Genomic DNA, 23,209 nt, shown 5'->3' with positions numbered 1-23,209 from the left:
TTATGTAGCTGAGGGTGGAGGGGAGAGGGGGAGAGAGTTCAGGATCCCAACAGCCTGGTGTATGAAGCTGTTGGTGAGTCTGGTGGTGCGGAGGCCTTGGGCTTCTGTACCTCTTCCCAGAGGGCAAACAAATTGTGAGCGGGGTGACTTGCATCACTCACAATTGTGGTGCCTTTGGCTTGGTGAGGTGGGAGGTGTAAATGTCCCTCAGGGAGGGAGTGAAGCACCAATAATCCTTCCAGCTGTGTTCACTATGCGCTGCAGGGCTTTCCTGTTGTATTCAGTGCAGCTTCCAGCCCCACACAGCGATACAGCTGGAGAGGATGCTCTCAATGGTGCCTCGGTAGAATGTGGTCATGATGGCTGGTGGAGCACTTGTCGCCTGAGTTTCCGCAGGAAGTACAGGCGGCTGCCTGAGTTTCTCGCCAGTGATGCAGTGTTGGTGGTCCAGGAGAGGTCTTCACTGATGTGCACCCCCAGGAATTTGGTGCTGCTCACTCTCTCCACCACCACTCACTCTCTCAAGTTAGACATCTTAAAAGGCGTTTCGAACAGAGCCTTTATGTACTGTACAGAAGCATGACAGCCTCACAGGCACTCAAAATCCTGTAACTGTCATAACTCATAATTTGCTGTGTGTCTTATCGTTATCTGATAATACAATTAAGATAAGAAGGCCATGCAAACACACCTTCAGACCTTCTACACATTTATCTTAATTGTTTATCACAGTGTCATTACAGAGTAGAGATAATATGCCATCGATGCCAAATAGCTGTTAGAGCTTGGATGAGGCGGTCATTTCAGGTTAGCCTATACATAACTTGTTGCATCAGAGTAGGGTGAGACACTTGAGCCTAGTGATTTTTGCCCACAGCTGTGTCCAAGGCTTTTAGTTCATGATGTTTTCAATAACACCGGGGCTGTGTTCCAATTCACATACTTTTGTACTTCTGCATAAGTGCACTCATATTAGCTATTGTAGCCTAAGTACAGAAGTATGCGAATTGGAACACACTCGAGGTTTGCTGTCTTTACTGTTTTGATTCTGGATGAATTGATGGACTTTTTTCCCATTTGTTTGTTTGCATGATTTATGAACTGATTAATTGTTGATTGTTTTTTTTTCATGTTTCAAGATGAACGTTTTTAGTGTAAATATATGTAGCCTTGTTTGTGTTAATACAGGAAATATGAAGAGATTAAAATAAAGTATATATAAGTATTTTTGTAAACTTATAGACAAAACTGATATTGAATTGAGTAAAAAGAAAGACGTTTCTCAAAGACCTACAAAATTGTCACAGGCTTGGACCCAAATGTAGAACAACACAGTACAGGACAGGCTTGTACACAGGAACAGGGCACCCAACGTGACCAAACACAATGACAAAGCAAAGAGCAAGGCAAACACAAGATCTTGAATACACAGCAAACTAATCAGGAAAACCAAACCATTAGGGTTGCCAACTTTCTGATATGAAAATAAGGAATGGGGGGCATTTATACACTTCAGTACACCGGCTTACCGACTTCAGTTAGTGGGGCATAGATATAGGCTATGTGTGTGTGTGTGTGTGTATCACAAGATGTATATCAAAAAATGTGCGCTTGTGCGCTTGTAATTAGTGCATCGTTTTACAAAATTGTGGGCCCGTTTACTAAATTGTGCCAAATGAATGCACTAAAATGCGTGCACTATTTATTATGCACAATCTAGTAAAATGATATGATAATTGAGCAAAACAAGTGCAGTTTGGTCAAAAGAGCGCACACTCTCATGATATACAAAAAAAATATTGCAATGACGCCTCCAGGGCTCCGTATTAAATTAATGTAGCCTACTAGCCTAGGCCTACACATTTTCAATCCGGTACAAAATAAGAATCATTTCGATATTGCAATGACACCTCCAGTGCTCCGTATTAAATTAATGTAGCCTACTAGCCTAGGCCTACACATTTTCTATCCGGTACAAAATAAGAATCATTTCGATGCAAAAACACTTAACACAAAAACAATAAATAAATAATTGTTTGTAGCCTATATTCTACGCAAACACCTCTGAAATGTATAAAACTGAACTGGCAGACATCACAAACAGCTGAATTTGGTGAAGCCTTATATTATCGCTGTTTTTTTTTCTGTCTCAGCAGCAAGTAGGCTAGCCTAGTTGGTTATCTTGCACAGATGCACTGTAAAACTCTGAGCAAGACATCATCTCACGCTACTATCAACGTGATATAGGCCTACGTGACTCACAGTGGCTCAAACAAAAAGTGCATTCTCTGCTGGGATAGTGATGACAGACAAACCGAGAGGGATAAATGACAGCAAGGTTTCTCTTTATCTCATACGAATCATGCATTCTTCGTTCATAGTCTAACTTATTATACTGATCTGTCATGGATTTACACTGAGTTGATTCTCAATAATATGGAACAAAATGCATTCCGTATCAGTGCAATACGGAACACATCGTTTTCCTTTTAAATACGGGAAGATTACGTATTTAACGGAACAGTTGGCAACCCTACAAACCATTGGACAATGGCAAGAAGACAGGTGAGCTAGGAACAATGTAATCAAACACAGATGATAGGGCAAAAGTAACAAGGCACAGGTGAACTTGCTAAATACAAGTATCAGGCATAACAAGACTCAGGTGAGGGGTGGGGACAAGAGTCTGGGGACAGACACACAAGGCAAACACATGACAGCAAACCCCAAACCGTGACTAAAATGAACTTCCAGAATATAAAATATTCCAAACCACACTGCTGACACCAAGATGTACAAAATGCATCAGAAAAGTCAAGAAGTAAGATGTGTACAGGGTTTGTCCCAAATGGCCAGCACCCTTACAGAGAGCAGGACAGACCCGGACACACACACACACACACACAGAGAGAGAGAGAGAGCAGGACAGACCCTGACACACACACACACACACATAGAGCAGGACAGACCCTGACACACACACACACACACAAACACACCTACACACACACACACACACACACACAAACACACACACACACAGAGCAGGACAGACCCTGACACACACACACACACACACACACACACAGAGAGAGAGCAGGACAGACCCTGACACACACACACACACACAAACACACATACACACAAACACACATACACACACACAGAGCAGGACAGACCCTGACACACACACACACACACACACACACACACACACACACACACACACACACACACACACACACACACAGAGCAGGACAGACCCTGACACACACACACACACACACACAGAGAGAGAGAGCAGGACAGACCCTGACACACACACACACACACACACACACACACACACACACACACACACACACACACCGCTGTTCACCCCACGTGCATCACAAGTAAGTGACCAAATAAAGGACTAAATCATGTGCGTATGATTCCCAGTAGACAGGATTCTGTTCTGTGGAATGTCCCAGTAAACAGGACTCTGTTCTGTGGTGCCTCTATCCTTCTGTGGGATTCGCTATTTAGAGCTGGTTAGTCACTGGACCAAAGGTGCAGACTAGCCTCACGTCATCTGCCTAGCTGGTGTTATGAATTAGCGTTTAAAGCATCATGTGTTCGCGTTTATACAGATAGGGAAGGTCCAGAGTGTGCCCTAATCGACAGCGCAGATCTCTGTGTAGGAATGCAGGGCATGTTTTATTGTGCCATACAGGGTCCTGGAATTGAAGGCCTGCTAGTTTAATTGCTAGTTGTTGCATGTGTTGTTGCTGTTTTGAGGTACAATTTTACAATATTTTCCGCAATGCTTCATCAGCAATCAGTCCTGTCCACATTGTACATGAATTGTAGAATAGTTGTCTGTCTGGCAGCATAATGAACGGACGAGGTCTAATTGGATGAAAGGCTTGACTTGTGCTACCTGAAAGAATCCCCAGCAATAAGCTTAAGAGCTTGACCCCAGGAAGCACCTGTGCATGGGGGGGGGGGAGCACACACAAATCCTATTTAACCCCAAAGCCAGTTAGCGCTCTGTGGTACCTCTTATCAGTGCTACATGCTGCTGCAATCTACTGCACGTTACACGACCCCATTTACATACTGCTTTTGCAAAAGTAAAAAATATTATGCAGATTTGAACTGTAGTGTATGTGTGTATCCCATGAATTCATGAACTTTCTATAGCAGCTTTGTGTGTGTGTGTGTGTGTGTGTGTGTGTGTGTGTGTAATTTCATTGTAGTACCACATTTTGTAGGAGACGTACTTTTGAAAAGTGTCTTTTGTTTCACATTGACATGCAATTGTGTTGATTATTAACATGCAAAATGAACATACTAGGATTAGACCCATGACCCACAAAGAATACAATGAAATTAGACTCCTGATACCTCTGCATAGCTAAGTGGCTTTTATTTTACAAAGACAAACACCAATCACATCGTGGGACATAGTGATAGAAATCAGACTGAACTCTAACAGAGCCTCTCCACCACACACATATACATGTTCTGAACAGCGGACATCCAAAATCACCCTACGATCCACGACGGAACTGACTATTCCCAAGGAAACAAAAATAAATAATAAAAAAAAGAAATATTAACCGACCGACTTCGCCCTGTTCTAGACAGGGCCTGTGTTATGTAATAGTGCAGCCACCCTTCTCCTTGAACGGGTTCTTGTCCTCAGGGACGCCCTTCATGAGGGGGTCTTCAGCAGACTGGGTCTCCACCCAATCGATCGTTTCTTTGGCAGAAGCAGAGATCTGAGACACAGAGAGAGAGAGAGAGAGAGAGAGAGAGACAGAGAAAGTAAGAGAGATATATCTTTCTAATTGTAATATATACTGTACTTATTATAGCCATACACTATTCTGTCATCTATGACATTTCAGTGTTCTACTGTATTATCATGTATTGTAAATAACATAAGTTACGTAATATATAGGCCTATCTGTGTTGAGGTTATGTATTCAGCCACTGCTCAAACATCTCAGAGACAATCTCCAGCGTGATCAATGGGACTGAAACCTCAATTCACACATGCACTGAAAGTTAAGTGAACAAACCTGATAATTGACTAAATTAAACATATCATGCTACAATTAATAGTTTCTGTTTTAAGTATTAGTTTTTAAACTCTTTGAATCACTGCCCTTTTATGCTTTTATGTATGTTTATGCTTCTACTTATTATTATTTTATTATTATTATTTACTTTTTAAACTATTCTTTGACTATTGCCCTTCTATGCTTTTATCAGCTCGTCCTGTTTGCTTTTGTTTATGTAAAGCACATTGAATGACCTCTGTGTATGAAATGCACTATATAAATAAAGTTGACTTGACTTGACTTGACAATTGCTCACCGCTGATCTGGGTGTGCTGACTTCCTTCTTCAATTGTTCAATTTCCATTTTCAGGATGTCCTTCTCGGACATATCCCGAGCCATCCTGCCTGTGAGAACCAAGCATGGGAGGTGGTCATGGAGGAGCGTGTGGAGACCAAAAAATATAGTATTGAAACCATAACTGCTAAATTATGCTTTAAATGTTCTAAGTTCTGTCAACAAAAAAGAATGTAAACAAACAAACAAACTAACTAAATAACTAAAATGTTATCAGTCTTGACAAGGAGCAGTTCAGATCTGTGTGTTCTATAGGTATATTCTCGAATCTTGAGAGTGGAAAAGCTTGTCTTTATCCGGTGTGTCCATCTGTACTGACATGAACACAGCTAAGAGCAGATGATTGGCTATTCATCGCTTGTCACATAATTTCCCACAAAATTCTTAAAAGACTACAGTACTACCACCTTACAAAGCATTTCTAGTTGAACTGCAATCACTAATCCTAGTTCAAACGTTTGCTTAGTTACTATTATTTAGAAAATATCCACTTCACAAGCCAAGATTATCGAGATCACAATCACAAACGGTCAGATTCTTTAGACTCATCTATTTGTACTACATATCTATCTATTCCTCCGTCCAGTCTAGCAAACAGCCCTCACCTGTTGATCAGTCTCCCTCCCAGCAGTCAGAAAAGTGGGGTTCAGTCTCCTAGGAGCAGAGCGGGAGCTGCAAGCGCAAGCGTCCCTTCCCTCGTCCTCCTCCTGGTCTGCTGGCGTTCTGATCACCCTCTCCTCTCCGCTCTCCTCTTTCTGCTGCTCTCGTCCAATCATGTCGCGGCACGGGATTGGGATGAGATGATGTCACCAGTCCTATATCCCCTCTGATTTAATTAAGACAGTTGAGGAAGGTAAGAGAACTGAGCCCCCATCCCTTGGCTTACCCCAGCATCTTAACACAAAGGTAGGGGGGAGAGGAAGGGCAATGGGATGATGGCCTGTTAGAATGGAGGTCAACGTGTACTTGGCCAAAGTAAGTCACGGCCGAAAGTTCAGGTCTCAGCTAGATGCTGACTCTCATCAGGTGACACATTTGGACCAATCAGCAGAATCAAGCAGTCAGAGAAAGCCATCTTATTGGATATTATTCCACAGCTGTTATTATGCCATACAAATAGAACAGAGAAGTCTTGAGTGAATACAAACTTTAACACAGAAGTGTATATAATAAATAAATATAATGTGAATTTAATGAGTGTATTAGTGGGGTTCTCATCAATGGTTCCTTTTCCTTATTCCTATAACCACAGGTTCATGTCCCTTGTTCATGTTTACATGGCAGCTTTATGCACATTACGGCGAATAGTGGCCAAATGCTTTGGATAGAAGTTCTTGGCATACAACTGAATTATCATTCTAAATAGAGATGTAAAGATAAATAATGAAAACTATCTCCTGCATGCTGTCACAACATGAACTTTCTCCACTAGCATCCCCAGGCTTGGAGCTGCCATGATCCCCCCCCCCCCCACCCCACCTCCACCCAAAGGGGAGGATAATCCCTCTCAAGGATCTTATCACTTAACCTCCCCGCCCTCTGCCTCTTCACATCCGGCTAAATCAAAAATGGCATCGTGTCTTGTGTGTCACAGCGACAGTGTAGACCTCTTCATCGCATGGTTCACTTGCACAAGGTAAAAAGAACTATAGAATTTTATAAAAAAAAAGTCTAAAAAGGGACAGAAATGGATGGCTATGATTTTACATACATTACATTACATTGGAGCTCTCTGCCTGAAAGTAGGCTACTGGGCTCTATCTTTGCACAGTTGTGAGAACTGCTTCGCCTTTGTCCTATTAAAGTGGTTCCACTGAGACTGTCTGGCTACGGACGCCTTCACTTTCTCCTCTGATACTATTTTAGTGGTGACCCACATCTTCATAATCAGTTGCCGTGTTCTGCTCTCACCTACATGAATGTGTGTGTGTGTGTGTGAATGTATGTATGTGTGTGTGTGTGTGTGTGTGTGTGTGTGTGTGTGTGTGTGTGTGTGTGTGTGTGTGTGAATGTGTGTGTGTGTGTGTGTGTGTGAACGGTGGACGTGAGTCCTTGGCTAAGCCCGTGGAAGCTTGTTGTGGCACTTGCTCTACCTGTAAGCTGGTTTGCAGGATCTGGGTTAGTCTCCCCTGGGGGGGGGGGGGGGATTACCGTGGAGACGTCACTAATGAGTAACTCCCTCAGAGAAACTTCAAGAAGTCACTGGAGAAATGGTGGTTAAAATGACACCGCCACCAAAACAGACGCTAACGAATGCAGACTGGCTTCTGTTGTCCTGGCACAATTGGCTTGACATTGAAACGATTTAGGGTTGACATTATAGGATCTGAATGTCTGTACTAATAGAGAAAGGCAATCTAGTGATCTCATTGGATATAATTAGAGGTTAAGGTTGGCCAAGAATGAGATTGACACATTTAGGTGAAACGGAAAACTCAACTGTTTTTCGATATCCATGAATGCATCTGTAGGCTACAGAAATGAATAACAGTGTTTATTTGTGGTTGTCTTGTTTTGTACATTAGGTTATTTAGCTTGAGATACAATTATGAAATTACAAAAAATGCTGTTGAATACTCACACTCCCAAAGGTCTTCTGGCCATTTTGCAAAGGAATAATCAAGACACGGTTGGGCTGAGAAACATAAAATAGCTTACTACAGGTGTTTCAATAATAGCCTACCTATCTGACCTGTAGTCTACTAAGAAGACCTTAACTGTTTTCGAGGAAGTCTCCTTTTCGAAGTGATAACCTCCCCATGATGAAAACCATGAAGATCAAAGTTCAAAACAGAGGACTATGTAACTCTGTAAATCACTAACTCTGATTGCAATATGGTTGTTTGATATTTTTGGGGTCCCTGCAATAGAAATTGTACAGCAGTTTTGAGAACATGCCAGGACCCAGTAGGCCCATGACATTCTCTATTCCTGTATCTATTACCTGTGCCAAAGCAACCACACAATTCCCCCATGGTTCCCAGGGAAACCACACAATTCCCCCATGGTTCCCGGGGAAACCACAAAGTTCCAACACTTACAGCAAAACTAACACTTTTTTTTTTTTCCCAATTTTTAATCAATGATATTATCTGCACACATAACCTTGATTTTTCTACTTTTAACTGAGACATGGTTAGATCAAGCAAACAGCGCTACTACTCTCATCGAACCATTTCAGTTTTCTATGTTTGCAGAACAAATAAAAGGAGGGGGTATAGCCACAATTTTCAAATATCTTTTCAGTGCAATCAGTCATCATTCAGTGACTTTGTATCATTGTATCTAAGAGTTAGGTGAAGTGTTGTCAACCATTTGCATAAAGATCGACTGTCTTATTATATCAGGGGATCTAAACTTGCATGTGGATAATCTTGAAAACAATTATGCCAAGGAATTGATTGCACTAATTGATACCTTCAACCAAACACAGCATGTACAGGGGCCAACAAACACTCTTGGCCACACCCTCAACCTTGTTAAAGTTAAAGACCTGGCCTTATCTGATCATTTCTGTGTGTTCTTTAATGTGTCTATGTCCCACACACTCAGAACAGATCTATGATGTTAAAAAGGGGAATCATAAATAAACAAACAAGTGCTCTCTTCGAGCAAGCACTATCACAGACGTCTACTGAATTGTCAGAATCAAACAGAAAACACCATGGAAACAAAATCCACTGGTTAAAATCCTAAAAAAAGAATGTAGGAAGACAGAAAGAAAATGGCGCAAAACCAAACTTCAGATCCACTATGAAATACATGAAGACAGTAGCCTGGGAATACCCATACGACCTTTCGGCAAATTTGGAATTTGCTCTGCAGGTCCGTCTTTCTACAGCACTCAAAAAATCCTCCATAGAAATGCATGGGGCTAGTTTGTAACGTCAATATGGCCGTTGTCTACACATATCCCACCCCTTCCTCGGCAAAACATCGACATGTGAATACATTGAGCCAATCGTGTGGTGTGATGTGAATACATTGAGCCATTCATATGGTGTGTTGTGAAGACATCGTGCCAATCATGTGTTGTGAACTCGCTGCTGGAGCAAGATTGGTGTCATGAAGCCTTGCGCACGCGCATTTCTGCCGAATAGGATGCCCGATGAGTGCCCAAAAAGCGTTGCAATATGGCCGCCAAGTGGAGGGACTTGCCTAAAAGGACTTTGATTGAAGCCCATTTCCAATGTAAAACACGGGAACGCATGTATTTCTTTGGAATTTAGTAAACAACTGCATTTAAAACCTTTGTTTACAAGATTGCTATACTTTTGAAATAATTTGGTATAATTTAGGCCTACCAATGTAAGTCTAATTTCACTGCTAGTTACGCCCCTGCTTGAAGTCATAAGTCAAAGAACCTTTTCCGACCACTCCCAATTGTACAGGGTAATTGGTCTAGGTGTTTCCAGACTATAAAGACATGCTCGGCATGTATAATTCTGATATATGTAAAGTGAGACAGTCTTTCCTCTCATATATCATCAATAGAAGTACAAATAACTCTTGTGTGCTATTAACTGTTGTGAACTTAACCCCTTTATGCTTTTATGTACTATTTGTGTGTTTTATGTACCTTGTTTTATGTACTCTCTGTACATGTACTCTGCACAATGACACTAAAGTTGAATCTGAATCTAATCTTGTGTGTGTTTTGTTTTCTTTATTATTCTATACTTTTAAAATATTTGCTGACTATTTTATTGCACCTTCTGTTTGCTTTTGTTTATGTAAAGCACATTGCATGACCTCTGTGTATGAAATGTGCTATATAAATAAACTTGACTTGAGTTGTACTCACCATGATAGGTTATTACTGTCGAAAATGGGCTAAGCAGCACAATAAAATGGGATGACCTTTTGTATCCAAGCCGTTCCTTCCTTCAGAGGCATGGGCCATAGCCTATGAATAAACAGGTAATTACGCTTCCATTGCCAGCAGCAAGACCTAGGCTAGGCTGCTTAGGTTACAATCAGTCATTATTTTTTTATGACTAACTATTGTTGTTAGAGCCTAATGTGAATCTCATCTCATCAGCCGATCATTCAAGATGAACAAAGTAGAATAAAGTCAGAACAATTGAGAATCAACTTGAAATAGATCTCCAAAGTGCCATCTGTGTGGCCAATATAACTGTGTCAAATTGAGCAGAAATTAGCATCTGACAACTTGTAGCAAGCTGCTTACAATATAGCAGGACAAGGTGAGAGAATGAATATGACTCGCTTAACCTAATGGATCTGCCCTTGTTCCTCTAATATTGAAACGTCCTTGTAACACAGGAGAACAGAACATCAACATTATATGTGAACTACAGAGGCTACAGATATTTAGCCCAAAAATAGGCCTACATTACATCCACGTCCAGGTTTAGCTTCAGATGTTTCATTCAGGCGTGTCAATTTACTTCTCACAATGCGGCAGAGGTAGCCTACCATTTCCATGTGTACCACTGGGTGGCGATAACACACTTCTTAGCCAGTCCTGACCATAGACAGTAAAAGAAATGGACGAACAGACTCCGTCGTTTTCAATGGGAGGGCACTGAGTCAAATAGAACGATTTTTCAGTTGGTCCCCCCAGTACTGCGCAGACTCACACTTAACTTCGTGACGTTAGCCATCGAACTGAATCTTGTAACTCATATGATAGATACACAGAAATTCTTCTCACACTTCCTTCGCCTTCAAAGTCATCAAAGTTTAACATTTATTTATGTATTATTATTAATATCATCCTCACCAAGTCGTGTTAATGTTGAAGCTACCATACATGATCATCTTCAAAAACAGTCAACAAAACAAAAAAGTTATAGCCTTGAAGCTAATCTTCTTTCCACTTTTCCGACCTACGGTCAATCCATCGAAAACCTCTGTAATGATTAGTGCCGTTTTTTAAAAAATAGGTTTACTTTTTTATTATTATTAGGTTGCCTCTGTGTAATGCCTTACCTTAACATACGGTCGTGTATGCTAGGTTTTGCTTATGAGTTACCGTCATAGACAGTAAGGTGGACTGAGCTTCTTATCCAAACAATACGGTTATCTCCTACGGCGCGAAGAGATTACGTCAAAGCTAGCTTCCCTCCAACCGAACAAGCTAACCATTCTTCTTTCGGGTAACCAACGTTACGGACGAGGTAGTGGAGTCTGTTTTGCCTTTGTAGTGTTTATGTGGATTACACAGAAGCTTCAATGTCGGCACAGGATATATGTTATATGAAGTTATGGTATTTCAAAAAAATCCTAGAATGAATGGACTTCTATGGGAGTTAGCAGAGAGGTGGTCCCTCCAGCCTACGTCGATTCTTCTACTTCCGGGAATTCGCCTGCCCCCTTGGTCCTGACCTGACATGCAATCCAAAATGCAACGCGAATACGCGATTTCCGCCCGTAATCAACATGGCGGCCCCGGGTAGACGAGAGTTGCTGAGGACTCTATCCCAGTTCGGCGCTTTCATTCTGACCCGTTTTGGATTCTGGAATTGTTTTAGCATGCTTATGCTGTTTGCTGAAAGAGCCGATGTGAAAAGGTAGGACGCAGAGTGACTGAAGGGCCTAGAGCCGTTTCTTTCAGACCAAGACAGCCACTGCTGGAGTGTGCTAAATTACCTGATATGGACGGAGCACTTACCTTCCTACTGGGGGAAAGTTATGTTTCTGTCTTTGGAAAGTTAAACAATTTGACTGGCGAGATGCTTACGTTACTTTATGAGATTAATATGTTATGAGCAGACTACGTACTGTTTCCTGTTTCTTAACAGGAAAGATACTGACTTTGACGAACTTTGCTCCATCTGGTTGCAATTATACCGAACTGTTACTTTACAAATGTCCTTTAGCAGCGCAACCCTCTAATTTTGCAGCCTGAGTAGGCCTACTCTAAATGTTTGAAAGACGAACCTTATGATTAACCAAGACTGCAAGCATAAGCAGCAGCACCTTGTATTCCTGTTTAGATCAGCCTTGATCATGTGCCTTACTAAAAGAAACCAACACTACTTGTAACGTACGTAACCGCGATGCTCCAATATTTTATTTTAGATGCCTTGTGGTTTTATTTAACGTTGCTTTGTTTCAATTTAGCCTAATATTAAGTCTGTTTCTTCTGTAGGAAGCCCGATATCCAGGTACCTTACCTGTACATAGACATGGGTGTGGCAGTGTTGTGCGCCAGCTTCATGTCGTTCGGAGTGAAGCGTAGGTGGTTCGCCCTCGCTGCCGCCATTCAGCTTGCTTTGAGTACTTACGTCTCCTACGTGGGAGGACTGGTTCACTATGGGGACTGGTTAAAGGTAAGTCTACTATTTCATGATCATGACATTATCCCTAACATTTGATGTAGAAGTGAAATTGATAAAACATTGTTTCAAGATTGGACAGAAGATTGCAGCTATGCCATAAGTCTGTAGGTTATAGGCTACACTAGATCCTTAAATACACAATATATTGGTGTTTTAAAACATTGTAGAGTAAATGCAAAAGCCAGCTGGATAGTCATACAATCACAAGAAAGACATGGGAGTCATTGGAGAAAGCAAGACACATGGGTACTATGATTTAAAGAAGATTATAATAAGTATTGAATTATAATAATTGTCCAACACACAACACCTACTGTATTACCGTCATATGTGTGTGTTCTAACACCCTCCACCCAGGTGAGGATGTACTCCCGGGCTCTTGCCATTATTGGGGGATTTCTGGTTCTGGCGAGTGGAGCGGGGGAGGTGTACAGACAGAAACCCAGGACCCGATCGCTGCAGTCCACAGGCCAGGTGTTCCTGGGGATCTACCTGATCTGCATGGTAAAGAGACAGACCAAACTAGCTGTTGTTACCACACCATTACCACAACACATGTCTATAGACCCGCCAAGATTGGCACTTATCGGCATGTATTTCGAGCAGAACTGCGCATGCGCAAGGCTTCACGACACCAACCTCGCTCAACTTTTGGCTGCGGAAGGGGCGGGGCATGTGTAGACCAGTGTTTCTCAAACATTTTCAGACCAAGGACCACTTAACCAATGAAAAAAAAAAAAACTCACGACCACCTAGCTAAAAAAAAAAGAGGACACATATTTCAACAGTATATTACACAATATGCCTACTCACTGAACCACCTTGCTTATTGTCTTTGCACCTTGCTTATTGTGTCAGATTATTCATATGATTTAAACTAGCGTAGCTTACACAGGCAGTGTTGCAGAACTGTTTAGATTTACATACAAGTTGTTTCAATATTGTAAACAACTCATCTATTTTATCACGTCTGCTTGCGGACCACCAGTTGTCACCGGACCACACTTTGTGAAACACTGGTGTAGACAATTGCCATTTTGGCATTACAAATTAACCCCATACGTTTCTGTGGGAGATTCTTTGAGTGCTGTGTCTCCTCATTAGAAAGTCTCTGGCCTGAACTTCAGCATGACTCACATTTCAGCCCTAACTGCAGTACCATTTCCCGCCACCAGGTGTACTCCCTGCAGCACAGCCAAGAGGATCGTGTGGCGTACCTGGACCACATCCCCGGCGGGGAGCTGACAGTCCAGCTGTTGGTGGTGGTGTTCGGGGTGCTGGCGTTCGCCTTCCTGTCCGGCGTGTACGTGCGCATCGCCGCACAGATCCTCTCCATCATGCTGCCGCTCGTCGTGCTATTCATCGACGGCAACCTTGGCTACTGGCACCGCACGCGCCACGTCGAGTTCTGGAACCAGATGAAGCTAATCGGGCAGAATGTGGGCATCTTCGGCGCGGTGCTCATCCTGGCCACGGACGGATGAGGAGGTGCCCAGGAAGATGGTTGGCAGCGTTTAAGCAGAGGGAGGAGGCCCTCCCAACTCCCTTTCCTCCAGGGGAAGGGTGCTTGTACTCTGGGCCAGGACTGCGTCTCAGGCTGGGCTGGGTGGGGTGGGGTTGGGTTTTGAGAGGACTTAACCTGGTCATGAACTCATTGGAACTCATCGAGCTTCCCAGACCACAAACAGGCCGAAGAACATCTTCTTTACACATCTTTAAATCTTTCAGATGTGAAGCGTCCAAAAAAAAACATAAACAAAAAAAACGGTTCCATTATCTATCTGTTGTTTATAATATATAAGACATATATCATCACTGTAATGTTTGTTTACATTTGCTCGACTGTTTTTATAATTGTTTATTTATGAATAAAGTCTTGGTAAACCACTGTAAACTTACTGTTTACTTACTGTAAAGGCAGAGTTTACATTGCTGTACTTTAGGGACGCCTTGTCTTGGTTGCATCCAAGTAGAACTCCGTTTTCTCCGTTGTGCAGCTCTTTGCATTGCTTTTGCCATTGCTTTGAGAACAGGCAAGAAAAGATGAACTGCTTTTGTATGAAACACTTGTAATAATGATTTATTCACATACATACAAAAAATAGGCTCTTATTTGATATAAGTATCATATATAAAATGTACCGGTATCTATCTAGAACTACAGTACCCTCCAGAATTATTGGCACCTCTGCTAAAGTTGACTAAAAAGAAGAATATAAACATTTATTTATTTATGATACAAATATTCATTCACAAAGAAAATTGGTGTCCTTAAAGGTTGGATATTTCCTCATTTTTTTACTTATGGCATTAAGATCAATTTCCAAAAGATGATTTTATATTCTTTTTAGTCAACTGTAGCAGAGGTGCCAATAATTCTGGAAGGTACTGTATATCTATGTCTATATATGATTTAAACTCCCTAAGGAAACTAAAGAGATCTCTTGGGCCCAATCCCAATGTCTCCCCTAATGCACTCACACACTTTGATGGGCTTTCCTGCGAACTTCCTGAGGGCTTAGGGTTGTCTGAGAAATTGTCTTAGAAATTGTCAAGTGCTTGAGGGCACGCTCACACCCTTTCTGTTCCCTTTCCCCAGGTCGGCATATGTGAACACTTCACTCAAGGGAATTACCCACAATCCTTAGCTCTGTAACTTGAAACACAGCGTTACCCAAAGGGAGTCTGGAAGCTTGAAAAGACCTAGGTAAACAACTTGCATAAAACAGAAACATGGACCATGTTTGCAACACGTTTTTTTTGTGTTGTCAGTTTAATGATAGGTTGCAGCCAGGTACTTGATTACTTATGACTGATGTCAGTTAAGTGTGTGAGGGTTCAGGACTTAGGCTTTAGGGGAGAGATTGGTATTCAGCCATAGTCTCCAGAAAGGAGGAGTTTCAGTGATGGAGTCCCTTACTAGCATACTGACTGTAAGGTATACATTTGATGCAGTTATGAAGACTAATTATGCTTGTAGCACTAGGCTACATAGCACTTGTGAGGATATCTCCATAGCATTACATTGTAATGTAACACAGTAAGCGATACTTACTGTGGATGGACAATAGTTAAACTACTTAGCTGTAACCTAAACACCATGTTGACGTCATGAGGAGGTATCGGTGTGCTCTTCCTCTGGGAAATACAACAGTGGTACACTGTAATTAACACTACAACAAGGGCAGTCTGTTTTGAAGTAGCTCCATGTTCCTTTATGAAAAACAACTATCACAATACTATAAGATTTCTATAGTAGTTCTATTCCTATGAGATTACTATAATATTTTGTCCCATAATACTATAGGATTCCTGTAGTTCTTTCTTGTATGGGTTGGTTGGTATTATTGTGTACTCTGTCGTCCAGATTTTTCCATGGCTGAAAATGTGATCTGAACGATAAAACAAAAACATCAGACCAGACCACACAGAGAGAGCATAGGAACATTTAACAACAACAACAACAACATGTTACATATATAGTGCTCTAACAATGTCTTTCAACGTCAGATTAACATAGCATATAACATAGCAACTGGCTTTGGTTACAACAAGCCGTAAACAAAACAAAACAAACCTCATCTGCTGCAGCTCAAATCTGTACAATCTTTCCACCCTGACAGGCATAATCAGACAACTCTTTGCTGTGGCAGTTACCTTTGGGGACGAGACTCCTGTTAACAAGTCAGAATTGGGTGTAGGTATCTGAGGTGAAGTTAGTCAAGTTAGACACAGAGCCAAGCATACAGTCTGGTGGGCTCACTCTCTGTAGTTAAACATTGCCCCTGCATGCAGGAAAGTTGATAGCATAATATTAACCTTGCCAATTGTGTATCATTGTACTTGAATTAACAGGCAAATCAGAATGACTGACAACATGTATTCCGGCATGGTGTTGCAACCTATTTGGGACATAGTATGCATGTACCAAATGACTAGATCTGAATGTCCGTGAAGTTCAGATGAATTCAGTAGTGTTTGGTTGCCTTAGTGCCATTTAGTACCTGAGTCCATTTGCTATTTACCATCTGACCCTGAACTGTGTAGTGGACTGCATTTAAATGGCATGTCTGATCCTTCAAACAAGTAAAGTGCATTACATGAAACATCATTCATTCATCATTCATTAAACAGGCACACATACAGAGAGAGAGAGAGAGAGAGAGAGGCAGGCACACACACACATACACATATTTAAACAACAAAAGGATAGGCAATCATTCAAAGTTCTAACCATTTTATTGGTTGAAGAAAACAAATGTACTCATACTCATTAGCTCAAGAAAAACTACCAGGATTCAAACCCAGAACCTTCTGTAGATTGGAACCACTGAACCACTGCTGCCGAATAAGGTCCACATCCGAATAAGAACCAGCCTAGAATGTCAGAACCAGTCTAGAATGTCAGAACCGGTCTAGAATGTCAGAACCAGTCTAGAATGTCAGAACCGGGTGTAGTCCAGAATCAGCTTCTTCGTCTCCAATGTTAACTGACGAACCCATCACCTGTCCTGACCGTCCATACTCTCCTGTTCGCCCCACTTGTTCTCCTGGTTCAGCTGGTTCAGCTTCTTCCTCTTCCTGTTGCGCTCGGCCATCACCATGGCGGCCACCACGGTGACGATCACCGTGACGCTGATGACCAGCACGGTGGCCGTCTCGGCCACGCACAGCTGGTTGTCCATGTAGGCGAGCGAGGCGCCGGCGAGCAGCGGCGGCGCCCGGCACGTGACGTTGCCGTAGTCGTCCACGTGCAAGTGGCGCACGTGCAGCAGCTTGGCGAAGACGCGGTGCAGCTCGCAGTCGCACACCCACGGGTTGCCGGACAGCTGCAGGTGCGTGCCGGGTGTCTGCAGGTTCAGGAAGGTCCGGAAGTCAAGGCTCCACAACTGGTTGCCCTGGAGACTGAGCAAGGTGAGCCCGCGCAGCGGCGTGAAGGCCTCAGCGTCCAGGTGCGTCACGTTGTTCTGGTCCAGGAGAAGCACGGACAGGCCCTGCTGCATGGTCAACATGCCCATGGGCACCTCACGCAGCAGGTTCCAGCGCAGGTTGAGGTGACGCAGGCTCGTCAGGGCACGCAGCATGCCTGGCTCCAGAACCTGCATGGGACACATGTATTCATCAGTTACAGGACATCTCTCCCCTGTGTGTGTGTGTGTGTGTGTGTGTGTGTGTGTGTGTGTGTGTGTGTGTGTGTGGGCTGGTTTATTTTCCCACTGACTAACCTGGATGGAACACATGTATTTATCAGTTACAGTACATCTCTCCCCTGTGTGTGTGTGGGGGGGCTGGTTTATTCTCCCACTGACTAACCTGGATGTAGTTGTGGCTGAGGTCAAGCCTCTGCAGGTTCTCCAGACGCTGCAAGGCAGATGAGTCCAGGCGCCCCAGGGAATTGTGGGCCAGCCGGAGGTCTTTTAGAGAGTCTAAGCCCTCGGAGAAGTCCGAGGGTAGGACCTGCAGCTGGTTGTGACTCAGATCCAGCTTCTCAATGAATGAGAGTGAATTGAGAGCCTATGGGTTATAACACCAAAACAGTTCATAGGAGCACAAGCTGCAGAAAACAGCTTTTGTTGATGTCTTTTTTATGTCCATTAATGTATGTCTGTCTCGATGTCTTTTGTTGTTTTCTGTAACTGTATGTATAAGAATGACTAAACTGTAAAAGCCTAAACTGTAGCAGATAGATAGATAGATAGATACAGTAGATAGAATAGACTTTATTGATCCCTAAGGAGAAATTCAAGAATGCATCATGTATCAATATGACTAATACAGACACATTTTTTAAGACTTGAGACTTGCTTGATCAACATGTATAAAAGACTCGACTTGACTTTGACTTGCTATTCATGAGACTTGACTTAGACTTGAGACAAATGACTTGAAATTACTTACTTTTTTTCATAGATATTAAGGAGTTAACTTTACTTTAACTTTAACAGAAAATCTGCTTAGGTGCTGTTGCATGCGTCACGCGAGCGAACCTGTCAGTGTACCAAGTGACGCAACGCGACAGACCAACAGCAAGTGCCAGATCAAATGAGACAGTCTACCTCAGTCTATCTTGCAAATATGGAAGGCTCTACGTTTATACCAAAACATAATAATGTTTGGCTTCACAGATGATGTATCTGACAAGTCAAAGGAGAAATGAACAGCAGTCTGCAAGTGTGCAAAATAGCGACATAACCACCACCACGTTGATTTTCATCCGAAGTTAGTTGTGTTAGAAACCTAACGTCAAATTTGAGGCATGTTAAGAGTTGGCTTTGAATCTATTATGCTTTTTAGTTAACGCCATATTAGGTTAAAATGTGTGAAATGGCAAAGTGAAACATTTTCTTGTCTAATTTTAATCTTGATATATAGTGAAAATGTTGCCAATGTAACCTATAGTAGGCCTAATCGCCTCTCTTTCTCCCTCCCTCTTAAACACGTCCCTGTTCCATACGTTACAGCCTAGTAGGCTAAAAACAGTAAGTAGGCCTAGCTAACTGCCAGAAGAAAAGTAGCTTATTTCACATGTTAGGCTTATGTATAATATGATAGGCTTTAGCATTGACGGTCCTAAACCGTCCTAAAACCCATTGCGCTGTTGGCAAATTTTGGCAGTGACGTCGGCGGCAGCGTTTGATTGATTGATTGATTATTTCACTTTTTCAACATTATTGTTTCCCTGGAGATGTGACAGGTCAGGACAGGTGTAACTTGAACTGTTTGAATATATTTTCATGATTTGATGTAGCTAGGCTACCTAATATTTGAGGCATATTGAAACAATAATAGGCTATTTTATAATCAGTGTTGGGAGTAATGCATTAAAAAAGTAATGTAATTACAGTAAAGCATTGCTTTTTGCTGTAATGCAGTAATGTAAGGCATTACCAATACAATTTCAGTAATATTTTACTCGGTACAATTTTCAGTAACTGAAGTTACTTTGCTTTTTAATCCAAAATTGAGAAATGCTCAATTGGCACCAGAGAAGATTATCCAAGAATTAAAAAAAGTCATCTATGCTGGTCCAGGAATTTGATTGCCTTGTTTAGATGACTGTAGAAAGGAAATTTGAGTTATCTCTGCCCTTCATGCAAAAGATCTAACATGGTAAGGCTATACTTCTCATTTCAAGCAGTGAGAATAACTAAAATGTTGCTTTTACAGACAAATATCGTAGCCATTATTCTCAAATTATTTGCATTAAGTCTACACCACTGTAAGTGGAAGGAAAGGCAACCAGCAATGATGAGAACCATTTAAAGTCAACATACAATTTCACTATGTCTATTTTACTATATTAAGTTGTGAGTGACCTTTGGCCTTTGGGGCCTACATTGTCCCATGAGCCATAACTGCAACCATTATATTGTTATTTTGTTAGCCATAAGCATAGCTCAGTCATTATGCCATACCACATCACCTCCTGCCGTGTAATGAGCTGCATTGAACACATGAAGATCTATTGGGAACACCAAATCCATATTTCCTGTTATTTTGGTGAAAGTAATGTAAATGTAGTGTAATGCCTTACAATTCAAAGACAGCAATATTGTAATGTAACAAATTAGTTTGAGATGACAGTAACAAGTAATAAATAATGCATTAAGCTTTTGAAGTAACTTGCCCAACACTGTTTATAATAGGTCTACTTGAAATACATTTATTTTTATTCGTATACATTTCATCTTATTCTATAAACCGTTCAGATGTAGGCTATGTGGCTTGAATGAATGCAATGTCTATTTGTTTGTTACAAATAAAACTCCAGCAGTTCATAAAAACATGGGTAAATCATGATGAATTTCCATGATTTGGCTATGACTTGACTTGACTGACACAAAAAATGACTTGGACTTGCTTGAGACTTGAAGGTTAAGACTTGAGACTTGCTTGTGACTTGCACATGTGTGACTTACTCCCACCTCTGCTAATACAACATAAAATTAACAGTATATGGTAAGGGCGCACAGTGACATAGGCCCAAATGTCTGCTAAGACACTTCAGATGAGAAAGTGGACTAGCCTACTCACGTTCGACTGTACCACTTTGATCCCGCAGTTAGACATCAGTAGCACTTTCAGCGCCCACACCCCCGTGAAGGAGCGGCTCCGAAGCTCCTGAATGTCGTTCTTGCTCAGGTCCAGCAGCCAAGAGCCATGAGGAATGCCGTGTGGCACGTGCGTAAAGCCGCGGTCACGGCAGTCCACCAACTCTGCCGAGTCGTAGCACAAGCATTGCGCTGGACAGATCTTGGTACCCATCACAGGGGTCATCCGTGCAAATATAAGTATCGAGAAATGGAGCATTATAGTTTGTGAATGACTCCCAGCGTCCAAACTGTGCCTATACATTATTTGTCCGTAGGTCGACGGAGCTCTCCAAAGTACATTTTAATGATGGTTTCCTCCAGATTGAAAGAAGGGATGACCAGCCCTAGACCATGCACTCCAAATAATCTGCAGTGATGTAGTAGCCTATGGATGAGAGACACAAAGGCATTTCGTGTTTGTTTTAAGCGTATTATCACGAGGGCCTACTCTGCATTGGCTTACATCTGGGGCCGCCGCTGTCAAAACAAATCTCTGTAATTCTCAAATACAACAGTAGACTACAATATAAATTATGTAAAGCTTACAGTTATATAAAACCTTAGATCTTTAATCTTAGGTCATACTAAACTCAACTGCTGTCTCTCCTTGACTTTTTTTCTGTTCAACTAATGAGACAATTAAAGAAAAAGTAAGCCGTTGGTTTACATAGCTTAAATTTTTAGCCACAGCAGAACAATTCCACACTTGCGTATAGGATTTAAAAAGCACTCAATGGTGGGCCTAAACACTCGCTTGAATAAGAGCGCATACAATTTTACTAATAATGAGAAAACACAACTTAAGGTTACATAAAACCTGTTCCATAAATGGTGTAAAATTTAACTCAGTATCCTAGTAGATAATCTTCTGGTATGATTGAAGGACCTAAGCATAATGCTTACCTTATCGTAATTCATTCACAGAATAAAACAACCCGCGTGAAATGGGGCGATTTACCAGATATCTTTCCAGCTATTCCCTTCTTTAACCTGCTGAACACTGTTCTTTAAATCTGACTTAAAATTATTCACATATCAACATTCAAACAATTAGGCTACAGACAGATGGTGGTAGTGCGTTGTCATTTAGGCCATCCGATTCAAAGTACAGCTTTTTCTGGTCACTCAAGTCCAGAAACAACAACCCATTAACAGGTAACCGAAACGGGAGTCCCCATGACTTTAATAATGGATCGAGTTACAGGTGGAAACAAGAGGGATAGGATTCGCAGTAACAGCCAGTCTTCAATAATGACAGTTGAAACTCGAGGTCTGGTGGTCACGGTGGCTACTTCTCTCAACTGCGACTTTGACGCATGTGCTGAGCTACCTGCAAGTGGCCGTGTAAGTTCAGATCCTATATTACTTGGTCAGTTAGCCCTGATTTAGGCTATCTACAGGGCTACTGGGGTGGTGAACAGACTTTCCACCTGGATGACCAACTTAACCATCAACAAATCTGCATGAATTTACTCATCAAATAAGGGTGAACACAATAACGTCAAAATATGTAGGCTAGTGCACAGCAAAAGAAACATAGCCTACAGTTATGTCTTTAGTGACATGCTCTGCTTTGTAAAAACATGTTGTACATATATATGTAGTTTGATGCATAGGCTTTGATATTCTGCTTGGAATTTGTTTTTGTTTCTTCCAACATGAATCTCCTCGAGCCTCCCCCAAAAAAAAAAAAAAACACTACACTATGGTGTACTACCTGGAAGAGACTTGTCCATCTGTGTAGGTCTGCATTAACATTTCCCCTTCTACAGAAAATACATTTTATGCAGTTCCAAGTATAAACTATTCTGGCTTCATAGTTAAGATTGATTATGACTAATTGCGAGGAAAAGTGACTCCTGAAATGTAGAGGAGCCTTAAAATAAATCTAAAAATGCTAGAACCTCCAGGCCAATCTAAAAGCAGAATAGCACCTCTAAAAATACCACATCACCGAACAGAGACAATGGGTGCGTTTTGTCTTCAGGTAGCCTTGCTTGCAGTGTTGGCTTAAAGCAATGGTTGGTGGACTTTATACAATACGAAGTCTAGCATGCATTGCTTTAAGCCAGCACTGCAAGTGGCTACCCAAAGACACCCAATGACTCCTCCTCTCCTCTTTGCCCAGGAAACCCACTGAGAAAGAAAGAAAGAAAGAAAGAAAGAAAGAAAGAAAGGACACACACACAACACACACACACAAACACACGTGTTTTGAACCTGGAAATGAAGGAAATCACCTGGAAATGAAGAATTCTGGAAAAACGGAAACATTCCGGCATCCTACAAACTGAAGGTGGAATATCTGCCCAGGTTCTAAGTCCCATTACATCTCTAAATGCCCACAAAAGGTCATGAAATAACAGCATTACAGTCAGAGGTTTTGTTACTTTTATTTTAGAA

At 41.8% G+C, this 23,209-nt stretch overlaps 3 protein-coding genes across 3 annotated transcripts; 1 reads left to right on the top strand and 2 right to left on the bottom strand.

The window, feature by feature from the left end:
* Positions 1 to 4,394: 4,394 nt before the first annotated feature.
* gngt2b (guanine nucleotide binding protein (G protein), gamma transducing activity polypeptide 2b) lies at positions 4,395 to 6,168 on the bottom strand. Its single transcript, XM_048234120.1, has 3 exons — positions 6,012 to 6,168; positions 5,368 to 5,456; positions 4,395 to 4,766 (listed from the first exon to the last, which is right to left on the bottom strand). The coding sequence occupies exons 2-3, from the start codon at positions 5,449 to 5,451 to the stop codon at positions 4,641 to 4,643; spliced, it is 210 nt and encodes a 69-aa protein (XP_048090077.1). The 5' UTR covers positions 5,452 to 5,456; positions 6,012 to 6,168; the 3' UTR covers positions 4,395 to 4,640.
* Positions 6,169 to 11,759: 5,591 nt separating this feature from the next.
* Positions 11,760 to 14,685, top strand: tmem101 (transmembrane protein 101). The gene is made up of 4 exons (XM_048234118.1): positions 11,760 to 11,942; positions 12,524 to 12,704; positions 13,071 to 13,217; positions 13,889 to 14,685. The coding sequence occupies exons 1-4, from the start codon at positions 11,812 to 11,814 to the stop codon at positions 14,195 to 14,197; spliced, it is 768 nt and encodes a 255-aa protein (XP_048090075.1). The 5' UTR covers positions 11,760 to 11,811; the 3' UTR covers positions 14,198 to 14,685.
* Positions 14,686 to 16,900: 2,215 nt separating this feature from the next.
* On the bottom strand, positions 16,901 to 22,966 carry LOC125287850 (chondroadherin-like protein). Its single transcript, XM_048233897.1, has 4 exons — positions 22,741 to 22,966; positions 20,748 to 21,191; positions 18,027 to 18,227; positions 16,901 to 17,812 (listed from the first exon to the last, which is right to left on the bottom strand). The coding sequence occupies exons 2-4, from the start codon at positions 21,066 to 21,068 to the stop codon at positions 17,216 to 17,218; spliced, it is 1,119 nt and encodes a 372-aa protein (XP_048089854.1). The 5' UTR covers positions 21,069 to 21,191; positions 22,741 to 22,966; the 3' UTR covers positions 16,901 to 17,215.
* Positions 22,967 to 23,209: the final 243 nt, after the last annotated feature.

This window comes from Alosa alosa, chromosome 22, assembly GCF_017589495.1.
Source record: "Alosa alosa isolate M-15738 ecotype Scorff River chromosome 22, AALO_Geno_1.1, whole genome shotgun sequence".
Lineage (NCBI taxonomy): Eukaryota > Metazoa > Chordata > Actinopteri > Clupeiformes > Clupeidae > Alosa > Alosa alosa.
The sequence above is the reverse complement of the archived record's forward strand: the minus strand, read 5'-3'. Positions and strand labels throughout refer to the sequence as shown.

Bases quoted from the DNA above. Each gene is read 5' to 3' on its own strand.
- tmem101 (XM_048234118.1), top strand. From the start codon at position 11,812: ATGGCGGCCCCGGGTAGACGAGAGTTGCTGAGGACTCTATCCCAGTTC. The intron at 12,705-13,070 runs GTAAGTCTACTA...CCCTCCACCCAG, and splicing joins ACTATGGGGACTGGTTAAAG to GTGAGGATGTACTCCCGGGC. The intron at 13,218-13,888 runs GTAAAGAGACAG...TCCCGCCACCAG, and splicing joins GGATCTACCTGATCTGCATG to GTGTACTCCCTGCAGCACAG.
- gngt2b (XM_048234120.1), bottom strand. From the start codon at position 5,451: ATGGCTCGGGATATGTCCGAGAAGGACATCCTGAAAATGGAAATTGAA. The intron at 4,767-5,367 runs GTGAGCAATTGT...TCTGTGTCTCAG, and splicing joins TCAGCACACCCAGATCAGCG to ATCTCTGCTTCTGCCAAAGA.
- LOC125287850 (XM_048233897.1), bottom strand. From the start codon at position 21,068: ATGTATAGGCACAGTTTGGACGCTGGGAGTCATTCACAAACTATAATG. The intron at 18,228-20,747 runs GTGAGTAGGCTA...TATAACCCATAG, and splicing joins TCAAAGTGGTACAGTCGAAC to GCTCTCAATTCACTCTCATT. The intron at 17,813-18,026 runs GTTAGTCAGTGG...TGTCCCATGCAG, and splicing joins TCAGCCACAACTACATCCAG to GTTCTGGAGCCAGGCATGCT.